General features: G+C 40.9%; 2 protein-coding genes across 2 annotated transcripts; both read left to right on the top strand.

Moving 5' to 3' along the window:
• The first annotated feature begins 909 nt into the window (after window positions 1-909).
• mybl2a (v-myb avian myeloblastosis viral oncogene homolog-like 2a) lies at window positions 910-7,898 on the top strand. The gene is made up of 12 exons (XM_079360536.1): window positions 910-1,161; window positions 1,383-1,491; window positions 2,325-2,396; window positions 2,686-2,778; window positions 2,889-3,109; window positions 3,259-3,379; window positions 3,645-3,695; window positions 3,953-4,128; window positions 4,265-4,967; window positions 6,040-6,282; window positions 6,535-6,735; window positions 6,955-7,898. Exons 1-12 carry the CDS (start codon window positions 1,151-1,153, stop codon window positions 7,549-7,551), a joined length of 2,598 nt encoding a protein of 865 aa, XP_079216662.1. The 5' UTR covers window positions 910-1,150; the 3' UTR covers window positions 7,552-7,898.
• A 599-nt stretch (window positions 7,899-8,497) lies between these two features.
• On the top strand, window positions 8,498-11,837 carry nsun5 (NOP2/Sun RNA methyltransferase 5). The gene is made up of 4 exons (XM_079360372.1): window positions 8,498-9,654; window positions 10,574-10,784; window positions 10,973-11,137; window positions 11,465-11,837. Exons 1-4 carry the CDS (start codon window positions 8,730-8,732, stop codon window positions 11,724-11,726), a joined length of 1,563 nt encoding a protein of 520 aa, XP_079216498.1. The 5' UTR covers window positions 8,498-8,729; the 3' UTR covers window positions 11,727-11,837.
• Window positions 11,838-11,932: the final 95 nt, after the last annotated feature.

Below are 11,932 nucleotides of genomic sequence, written 5' to 3'. Positions count from 1 at the left end.
CATGGGCAAAAATGTATAAATGATTTCATGTTTGCACCAAACCATATTGTGACTATGAGAAAGCTTCTCATGCTATTATTGATCACTGCTTATCCCTGTTATGTTCTTTTTTTTTTTGAAAATCTTTAAATATTGTAAAATAACACACAACAAAATGGCAGCAATGTTTTCCCAGTTGAGGGACGTCCAGCATGCCCAGGACTCAGGAATTTAAGCTCCAAAACCATCTATGTATAGGTCTAATAACGTCCCATCCTGAGGTCTGTTGTAGAACCCAGGTGGGTTCTTCAACAGACCTCAATCTCATTAAAAAAAAGTTCTTGCAAGGTTTGAAATGGTTCAGACTGGAAGGAGATCAATTTGAATATAGAAGGATGAAATTTAAGTATGATTGTACACAGAAACATGATTCATTCACTAAGTTCACCTTGGGAATCTGGTTTAAAAATAAATGCAATATAAGACAAAGACTTTGAGTTGGATGGCCGATGTCACTTTGTGAGGATAACTGAGTACGGGATGAAGTTTTGAAAGGAATGAAAGCTGTTTTAGGTTGTGAACTTCCTTGTTAGGTGCTTTATCTGAGATATTGGACACATGCAAAGCAAAGATGGATACCTGGTGGCCAAAACAGTGTTAAAGGCATGCTTAGAAAAAAATAGAACACAGAAACCCCATCGGCTAAAATTTAAACAGGAATGGCATCAAACAAAGGCAAGACATTTATATTCAATTTACAGAAAAACCGATGCAGTAAAAAATACAGGGGGAGAAACAGTGGAGGATTGCTTTCAAACGGAAACAATTGCACATGTAACAATTAACTGTATAAAATAAGGAGAGACCTAAAAAGTGTTCTGGAGTCTGATCCAGTAAGAGCAGTTAAATCCACCAGATGGCAGTAATGCAACTACTTAATGCATGCTGCCAATAAAATCCAAGAAGAAGAAAACGAAGTTCACAGTCCCGGGTAAATTTCAGCTGAAATAAGACCAGGAGTTTCAAATCGGTTGTTGTGTGTTTACACATGTTTTATACAGTTCATGTCATTCATGCCTACATGTATGACTTTAAATAAAGGTACTTTCAGTAGTTGAGCAGTAGACGGGAGCCAGATAGCACATCTGCATCTCGAGAAGAGAAAAGAGGGATGTCACGTGGGTAAGTGTGGAAAGCGTGATGTTTGTTGTTTTTGTTTTCTGTATTTTACTTGAGTATTTCTATCACATTGTCAGTGTAACAGTCACATTTCTGCTTCATATACCTTCATATACCCTTTGACAACCTGGAGTGAAGTGTGTGTGTGTGTGTGCCAGAGTTGGACAGTGAACTCACAAACCTGTTTAAATGCCTTGAGTGGTTTTCTTTCTTTGTGGCTGCAGCATAGAAGAAGAAGAAGGAGACCGCAGTAGTTTGTGCATTGACACTGACTCTGACTCCGCAGAGAAGAAAGAGGACGGCAAGTTTAACGTGAAATGGACTCATGAAGAGGTGAGAAAGAAAATGTACAGTAACTTTACAGTAACTGATCATGTATTTAAACAACATCCTGATGTGAACACTGAAAACGTGTCTGTGACTTCAAAGTGTTGTATGTGGATGTTTTGCTGAGTAAATTTTAAATATAGTTATCTAGTTAGGAGAGCCCGTAAAACCTAGCTTCAAATTGTTGCTCAAAATTGTCCCTTTTGACTGGTTGTTGATTCTATACAGGAAAAGAAAGGCAAAGAGGCATGTACTCTACTAACATGTAAATAAAATAAACAGATAAATCACTCTTGAATAACATATTTTATCATACTTGATGTACTTTCAGTGACATAAACAACTGAAAGACAGAAAGTAGAGGACACAAATATGCAGAAATATCTTCTGTAACCGGATGTGATTTACTTAATATGATGTAAACATGTATGAAATATGACTATAGTATATTTCTGTACAATCTTTATTCAGGGATGCTAAAATGTCTTTTTCAGATTTCTTGGATCAGACTTTGTGAAAAATATTCTTGTTAAATCAAAAAACGGAGGGAGTGCTTATAGCCTAGCTGTTATGTCATGCTCCCTATGTGCAGAGCTTATGGTCCTTGTGTGAATCATGCTCGGACCCCGGCCTTTTGCTGCATGTCATCCTCCACTGTATTCCCCCTATTTAATTGTTTTAGCCTCCCAGCCTCCGCTCCATGGAGATTTTATAACATGAAGGGGGTCATGAAGAACCACAAGGATACTGTACTTAGGGGCTGTGAATCAAAAGGCTGAGAACTACTGACTTGGCTGATGTTAAAATTAATGCGTAAACTGATTTCTTCTTTTATACAGGATGAAAACCTTAAAATCCTGATCAAGAGCTTTGGGGGAAACGATTGGAAAGCCATTGCCAGTTTTTTACCAGTAAGTTCTCAGATGAAGTAATGTTAATTTTTTTAGGATCCCCATTAGCTGTACCCTAGGGCCCACATTTCAATTGAGTGACAGTAAATAAACTCATTAAAAATGGAACCTTGTTTGGTGAATGAAGCAGTAGAAAACCTTGCAGCATTATGACTGTTCTGTTTTGAGACAGAAACAGGAATGTTGTAAAAGCCATACATTTCTCTGTCTAGAATCATTTTTACTGTGTATAACAAAACTCGTTCAGTTTACAGAAGCAGTTGAAGAGCTTTTCTGTTTCCTCAAACAGGGGCGGACAGAATCACAGTGTATGCGTCGATGGCAAAAGCACCTGGATCCTGATATTGTAAAGGGCGCCTGGTCCAACGAAGAAGATGAAAAGGTAAGAAAACAATGCAGCACGTCTGGTCAGATTTGGACTTCGGTTTAACAAGTATAAGGGTTCATATTAGCTTCTCTCTTTTCTTCTCTGGATTTAATTTGGCTTGACAGATTATAGAGCTGGTGGGAAAGTACGGACCCAAGCAGTGGGCCTTGATTGCCATGCACCTTAAGGGGCGGTTTGGGAAACAGTGTCGTGAGCGATGGCACAACCACCTCGACCCGATGGTGAAGAAGAGCTCCTGGACCAATGAAGAAGACCTCATTCTCTACAAAGCCCATTCCCTTCTGGGTAACCGGTGGTCTGAGATCGCTAAACTGCTCCCTGGGAGGTAAATGTTTTTTTTTAAATGTAAACAATGAAAGTTGACACATTTTAAACATGTTTTTAAACTAAGGGGCAGACATAACAATGTTTCAGTCCCTTTTTAAAGAGGGAACATTCAGAGACTAAACCTGGCTTTTTATGTTCCTCTGGCAGGACAGACAATAATGTCAAAAATCACTGGAACTCCTCCTTTAGGCGTAAAGTAGAGTTGGGCCTGATCAAAGATGAAGCTGACAGTATTTCTCTTGAAATCCAACAGTTTGTTGAAGGAGAGGTAAAGTTCTCACCGACTTACTTACTGTAAAATCCGGTGTGTAAGACGTATTTTAAAAATGTACTTTTCACTTAAAGGTTGTCTGTGTCTTAAACACTGGTGCCATTATAATAATAAAAGGCTGACACTATCACTGCAACCTGAAACATTAACAGTATAGGTTATTGCAGATCTAGTATTCAAAGGTTACACTGTAAAGTATATAAACATGACTGTTTATGGCAGCAAAGAAAGTATTGTGCATTCATTGTATGTTGTGTTACAGGTGGACTTCAAGTGTGACGTTGTATTAGACACTGAACCATTAACTCGTGTGGTAAGCTTTCTGCAAATCATTTTCTGAAATGCCTCAACAACATTCATTTATTGCTGACAGTTTACAGTTAAATAACAACCACGTATCATATCACTATGGTAACTCTGGTCTCAGTTTTGTCCTTTGTGTTGTACTTACTTTCTGATGTACGTCACAGAAAATGTGTATGAATTGTGAAATTTCTCTTTCCTTCCAAGAGATTCTTAAACTCGATGTCACACTTCCTCCTCTTTGCACAGAAGCATGGAAAGCCAGAGAAGGAGACCAAGCAGACGAAGCAAAATAAAACCAATCAGAAGATGGATGTTGATTCCAGTTTGAGTACCAGTCCCATCTTCAGCTTAAGAACCTCTCTAGCTGCTGTACCAGTCGACAACAAAACGATTGTGGATGCATCACTGAGGATGATAGCTGAAGACATGCTGCCGCTCAGGTATCTTGTGGTTCTAGTTGCTGTTTCATTGTTGTAAAAATGTTTATGCTCAAATACTCCAGCAGAGGGGACACACACACACCAACACATTTTATTTTAAAAATGTACAGTGTCAACGTATCTCCATTCTCTACAGTTTTGTTGAGGGCGCAGGCTTCAGGTCGTTCATGAGCACCATTCGACCTGAAGCGAACAAGCTATCCCAGCGTGCTTTGGGCCTACAGCTGTACAACGATGTGGAGAGAACGATCAAGCCGCAACTCATCCGTGACCTTCAAGCCTGCCTTGTCAAAAGCCAAGGTCGCGATGGCGTGATTCATGTCACCTTTGACCTCTGGGCAGGAGATCAATCCCATCCAGTGGCGGAGCCCATCATTGTTGTACAGCTACACTTCGTCAGTGATTCTTGGCAGATACGCCGTCCCATCGTGGCATTCCGTCACATCAACCATAAGAACCTTAGTGCTGCTGTGGCCAGAGAGCTCGAAGGTGTCCTGTTGAGCTTTGGCATCTTTCCTCGTAGCATCGGCTACGTGCTCGCTAACAAGGCTAAAGAAGCCATTACTGGAAACAACATATTCTGTGACCACAAGATCATGTGCTCATCAAATAGAGGAGAACCAGATGGCGATGAGATGGTGGCCTTTTTGTCAGAGCAGCTGTCTGACGCCAAGGAGCCTTTTTCAGAGCTGCAGATCGGGACCAGGACAACCTGCGTAGCAAATACATTGCAGCTAGTGATTAAGGAGGCACTGAAGACGTCTCGGGTTGTTGAGAACCTTCTCTCTCAGGTCCACAACGTGGTCGCTTTCTTTAGGAGCAGTGTCTACTGGAGTGAGGTAAGAGAAAAAGAACTTCTGATTTGAAAGATGTGTTTTATACTCATTTATGTTTCAACAAAGGGACAAGCCAGTCTTTGTTTCTGTTTGGATATGATAGATTTGAAATAAATGATGATGTAGGAGCTTTATGGGAGCTGACAATTAGTCTTTTCAAATTCAGTGTTGCGTGCCAATGTAGAGTTGATGAAATGTGTTATGAAAAGATCTCAAGGCTCTAGGAGAGAAAAATAAGAAAAAGGGACATCAGCTATTTTCCTTTAGGTAACTTATCTCCTTCGGTTATGTAAAGATTTGTCTGTGAGCTGTATAGTCATGTAGAATCATAAATCAACTGGAGCCCGAATGATTAAGACTGGCTGATAAAATTGGCTGGTATTTCCTTATCCATTGATAATCAGTATTGGCTCATTTGATTTTACTGGACTGTCTCAGTGACAAAGCGTTTGATGTGAGTTTCATTGTGTTAGTTTTCTTTCTGCCTGTCACCAGCAGAGGGCGCTATATAGATTAAAACTAACATGATAACTCTCCTTAGTGGAAAGCAGTGATACATGTAGTGAAGAGGGACCGTCTTGTCTTCATTACGCATCATGAACGATGAACACAATGAATATGTACATTTATATATACAGATTGAAAACAAGATATCAGCTGATATACATCAGATTTGTCCTTACTTCCAAATAATGATGATATATATATATGTATGTAAGTAATAAAATAAACAGAAATCAATTTTGCATTTAGTCACTTATACTGAGAAGCATTGCATCAAGACTAAGTGTGCATTACCTTATTTCTCACTTTTTCAATTTGATAAACAGCACACTCCAATCAATGCCTTTACTGTAGAAACATAGCAGAGGATGTCTCTGTCTGCGTGATGCTCTACAGAGCATGTTCATAGTCTCTCCTATTGGTGTAGTAGGGGAGACGGTTCACTCTTTATTAGTTAAATTAAAGGCTGAGATATTTTTTTTTAATAATCAATTAACTGTAATTGCTGATTTTATTTTTGACAGCCCTGGTTATAAGACAGCTTTTTTTCTCTCCATATTTTCTCACTTAGGTTTTGCTGAAGGAATGCAACATCTCTCTGTTTCCTTCCTCCAGCAACTGCCGCTGGAACTCTATGATGGTATCTTTACAACGTATGGTGCAGGAGTCGACTTGGAACGCCATCATGATTCTCCTAGCCCAGGCTCGCATTGAAGCTAATGACACTGCCAGTGTCCCACCTCTGGTTATTGTTAAGCGAGAGCAAGTTATTGACATCCTCGGTCTTCTTGAGCCCTTTGAGGAGGCTTTGCAGGTAAATGAGAACTTTATGCATCAAGGGATTAAGGCATGTATTAAAAATATCTTGAGTTCAGTAAAATTCTTAAATGAAAATGGTGTTTACGTTTGATCTTGCTCATATCTGGTTGAACCCAGATCTGGTGTTTTTTTAATTACTCCGTACTGCTATAAGCTACTTTGCTTGTAGAACAATCACACAAGAGGAAGTGATGCGGATGTATAGATAATCAGAAATAATTTCCTTTTTTTTCCTCTTTAATTCCAGGTCCTCCAAGGAAGCGGAGTGACCATCTCTTTTATTATACCTTCCCTCATTGGCCTTGATAAGACTTTGCAGAACCTTGTGACCAGCTACACTCACTTCAGCAAAGCTCTGCGCACAGGCCTCCACACACACTTCCAGGCAATGATTCATCAGAAGGACGTAATAGTGGCTGTTGTTCTGGACCCTAGGATCAAACTGCAGGTACTGACAGAGGGCACAAACTTATTTATTCATTTATTTTTTCATTTTGACAGTGAGCTGGTATACTAAAACTCAACGATTGATTGCATTAAAATGGCATACTCCGTTAGTTATTATTAATTTATATCATTTTTCAAAGCTACTGTTGTATTACAAATAAATAAAAATCATTCCTATCCTCACTCATAACCTGTACTTATGGCTTGAACTTTTTTCCAGCCGTTTTCTGATGCCAATGTCGAGGACCAAACAGGTTTCCTGACTCCTCCATCAAAGAATCAAGCTCGCATCATCATGGAAGCTATGCTAGAAAGTATGGTGGCCCCAGCTTCTTCCTCTGAAGATGTAGACAAGACAAGCAAGGTGGGCGAAAAAGAGCAAGATGGTAAAGAAGAGAGCCAAGCCAGTACACCGATGGAGGCCTCTGGTGTCAGCCCGAACAATAACAACTGCGACCGAGTCGGCGGAAAAGATCTGAAGCGCAAGTCAATCTTTAACTTCCTCCAGCCACCGGCTAAGGCTATGAAGATGACAGAACTTGATGTGTACCTAGCAGAACCGCTGTGGGAAAGTAACTACAGTTTGTTGTTCTGGAAATCTGCTACTCGGTTCCCTCAACTTCAGCACCTTGCCATGAAACTGTTGGCAGTACCAGCCACCTCAGGGGGCTTTGACAGGCTCTGTCCCATGGCAGCATGTATCGTAAGAGCCAAGAGAAACCACCTGCCCCCTCACACCACAGAGAGACTACTTCTGTACAAAAGTTCTTTGAAGACAAAGACTGGTAAAAAGCGCGATGGAGTCACCAAACATTGAAGCAAAATGTTTAACTGATTTGTCAACTTGAGAGCCAGAAAATGCTCTGTACATTTTTGTGAACATTGTTTTTTACTTCTTTGATATTTCTTTCAAGCTGCAGGAGGACAAATTAATGGTTTATTTACAGTATACTGAATCAGACCCTACACACTTTCAGGTTATTGTGAATATTTTTGCCATGCTTCAGTGAAAAACGTATGACAGCTTGGGGGATTTTTTTTTACTGCGGTGTTTGTTTATATTTTGATAATGTTCACTGCATCAACTGCATTTTCTTGTGTCTCCCCATGTGACTTATTCAGAAAATTAACTTTAATAAACAAATCTATATTTCTCACCAGCTTTATTATCTGCTTACTTGTATCAGTTATGTTTGAGTCAGCTGCTGTTTTCTCTTAGCTTAGCTGAGTTAAAATGATAAACTGTAACAGCTGAACATCTAGAGCTTATTCCTAGCAAACAAAAAATGACAAGGAAAAAACTAGTTCAGAATTAAAGGCTCAGGGAAACCAAAATGATCACAGTAATTTATTTATGTTAAGTATTGCACCTTTAAGTATTTCCGGTGTTCGATGCAGTTATGAAAGGTTTTTATGGTGCATTCAAGTAGTGTCCGACGCATCGGAAAACCGACTTTCCGAGTTGCAAAATGCAGATGAACTCCTGCTCAAGTCGGAACAAGAACTTGGAATCTCAGAAAATAATTAATCGCCATCAAATGGGAGAGGGGATAAATGTTTTATGTTAATTTTGCAATGCAATTCATGCAATTTTTTTTATTAATTCACGTATTACACGTTAACTTTTTGCTCAGATTGAACTTTTAACAGTTAGATTTCTTTGGTCTTTTTGTAGCGCCATGTTTTTTTGTCAAAATTTCGACTTTACGAACTGAAATCACGTGAAAGCAACAAAAGTCGAAACATCCACAACTTCAACTCGGAAACTGGACCACCCGAGCAGCGCGTGAATGCAGCATTACGTCCAACGTCAGACGAAAACACTGCACGTCACGTCAGTTTGTACTTCCGGAGTCACGACCCGTGTGCCATGTGCAGGGGTGTGCAGGTTGGAAACGTATTTATTTTGTCCCTGCTCAGTAAATAGAAGTCTTCTTCAGGTCCGTGGATAGAAGAGACCAGCAGGTAGTCCTGTTCGGGAGCCAGCTCCCAGTCATGGCTCTGTACATGAAAGCCGCTGAGATCCTGGAGAAAGCAGAAAATAAACAGGGCGCTTTAAAAACGCTGGTTTACGACAGTCAATTTAGAAACATCAAACAGTTGTTCGCTCTCGTTTTTGAGACCCAGAAGTTTTCCTCCATCCTGCAGGAGATCATCGAGTCCACCAAATTACTGAAACAGACAAAGCTGAGTATTCATTTGGCTAAAGTGTTGGTTTACGACTTGCTCATGGGCCAGGGGCTGAAATGCGGCGGCTCATGGAAGACCATGATGATGAAACATCGATCAAGACTGCAGTCTGCGCTGGCTAGAAAGAAGGTGAAGCAGGGGGTCAGTAAGAATGTAGACCTGCTCCCGGCTGGTGCTAAGCGGCTCTCCGGCGCGCAGCTGCCCAGGTATGTGCGCGTAAACACGCTGAAAACCACTGTGGAGGACACTGTGGACTACCTGAAGAGGGATGGCTTCTCTTACCTGGGAAAGGCTTCCAAGTTGGATGACTTGACCCTGAAGGCGAAATACTTTGTGAGGGACCTACATCTGCCAGAGGTGCTGGTCTTTCCACCCAAAACGGACTTCCACGAACACTTTCTGTACAAGGCTGGCCACATCATTCTACAAGACAAAGCCAGCTGCCTTCCCGCCTACCTGCTGAACCCTCCACCTGGAAGCCATCTCATAGATGCCTGTGCTGCCCCTGGAAACAAAACCAGCCACCTCGCAGCCCTCATGAAGAACAAGGGCAGGCTGTTTGCTTTTGATTTGGATGCAAAGCGTCTCGCCACCATGTCAACTCTCCTGCTCCGAGCTGGGGTTACCTGTCAGCAGCTGGCAAATCAGGACTTCCTGAAAGTGGACCATGACAGCTCACAGTTCAAAGATGTAGAATATGTCTTGTTGGATCCATCATGCAGCGGCTCAGGTACTGTAGCCAGTTCCTGCACATGTTTATGAACAACATAGATGTATCCAGGTGTCTGTTTTACTTATAGATATGAGTCCTTGACATCCAAGTTTGACTTTTAACTCGTGTGTTAAGACAAGGATTAAGTTGTTTCCACCATTCACGTTAATCCTGATTCCTAGCAACAAAAATAAAAGTGGAATGCAAGTGCATTCCCTTCTAAAAAGCGTTTGGTTGTGTGCCGGTTAATAAATAAACATGTATCTAAATCCTCTGGAAATCTGCACTAAATTATGTCAAATGTGTGCATGATATTAAAGTCTTTCATTAAGCAAACGCAACATTTTTAGTTTAAAGCTGTCCATGCGACGTCTTCGCAGCCAAAAAGCTGCTGTGTTACTGTTCTTAGTATCTGTTTATGCATTGATGCTTAATTTGCAAAAACATATTGAAGCCGAACCCTGACCAGTTTTAACCCAGGATCACAAAGTCTTATGGGTCATTGCATGCTAAGTGGTCCAATGCTGCCCACCTCACCATCTCAGATTTCGATGAAATTTGCTAAACCAACACCAATTTCATTTTTGAAATCCTTTCAAAAAGTTAGATGGGTATTGTCTTTTTCATAGCCACTGAGGAAAGGCCTCCTGAAAAATGCCAGTCCATTGTTTGGGGAGAATGTGGGCACTGTATATCAGGAACTATAACACCTACAGAGCAAAACGTGCACATGTTCATTTCAGCCGAGTACCATCTTGTATACCGAATGTCATCAAAATCTGATGGTGTGGTGGAGCAGATTTCTAACATTGGACCACTTGGCAGGGAATGACCCTTAAAGCATGTTGAGTACCGGTAACATTATTTCATATTTATATATATTTTTTTCTTTTCTAGTGGCTCTTACAAGAAATCTTTAATCTGTTGGGGGCTTTAGGTATGGTGTGTCTCCGGGATGATGACTCCACTTCTGACGAGGAGAAGAATCAAGCACGTCTTACCTCCTTGGCCTCCTTCCAGCTGCGGTGCCTTAACCACGCACTCAAGTTCCCTCGCCTGAAGCGCCTAGTGTATTCCACTTGTTCCATCCACAGCCAGGAGAACGAGGAGGTCATAACAGCTTGTCTGCAGCAGAACCCCTGCTTCAGGTAAACCTCCTAATGTGACCAACCCATCAATGTCTTTATACCTGCAACTATTTGAGTACTTCGTTGACCACATACTGTCTTTCTTTTTATCATTTGTGCTTTTATCCCCTGAATGTGCCAGTAATTACTGTTGGATTGTTCAGTCTTCATGAAGCGATTCACTAAATGCTTTGTGTTTCCTTGTCTAGGTTGGTTCCACTGCTGACTCAGTGGCCTGAAAGAGGCCTCCCTCCACTCACCCAGTGTCTGCGTGCCAGCACCGACAAGACCCGCACACACGGCTTCTTTGTGGCTATGCTGGAGAAATATACCGGAGCTGAGAAGACAAAGCAAGAGCCAGAAGTTCAGACAATGTAAATAACAGGGTGACCTTATACGTTATTGTAGACTAATTACTAAAGTTACTTTTACATTTTTGACGTTAAGAAAAAATCCATCTTTACAAAGGATCAGCAGTTTTTTTTAAAAACACAGCGTAGTAAAATGTTGGTCATGAAAGTGTATTGTGGTTGTAAGCAATTGAAATATTCTCTATTCAATCACACTAAATTTAACTTGCACATGTTCTGGTCCACTTATCTTACAGGTGGAATTTCAAATGATTTTAATACAGATGAACAACCATTGTCTTCAGAATGTTAATGAGCATGTTGAACTTTTGCTAACTGCTCTGCTCACAGTAAGCCAGAGGAAACACCACACGACCTGTCACAGGGTGAGGAGAGACCTGCTGATGAGGAGAGACCTGCTGATGAGGAGAGACCTGCTGATGAGGAGAGACCTGCTGATGAGGAGAGACCTGCTGGCTTAGAGGAAGAGTCTGAAGCTTCAGAGTCTGAAGACAAACCAACACCTGCAGCAGTCCAAACATGCAGTACACCTGACAAGAAGAAGAGGAAGAGGAAGAAGAGGAAAAAGAAGAAGGCAGCACCAGTAGAGTAATATGTAATAACAGAACCGCTGCACCATGTAATCTGGCGGGTATATACTCAATTCATTGCATTTAAGACAAGAATAATGTGTTCTTAAAGTAAAGGTAATTTTTTTACTGAATCAAGTTTGTGGTTATCATTTTTTATCGCTGTTCTGAAACGCTATTAGTGTTTATTATGCGTTTCTTTATTTTTGTGAAGGTCATTTTTCTTCCT

Source organism: Symphodus melops (assembly GCF_947650265.1).
Source record: "Symphodus melops genome assembly, chromosome: 13".
NCBI classification, from domain to species: domain Eukaryota; kingdom Metazoa; phylum Chordata; class Actinopteri; order Labriformes; family Labridae; genus Symphodus; species Symphodus melops.
Note: the sequence above shows the minus strand (reverse complement) of the source record. Positions and strands in the feature narration are given on the sequence as shown.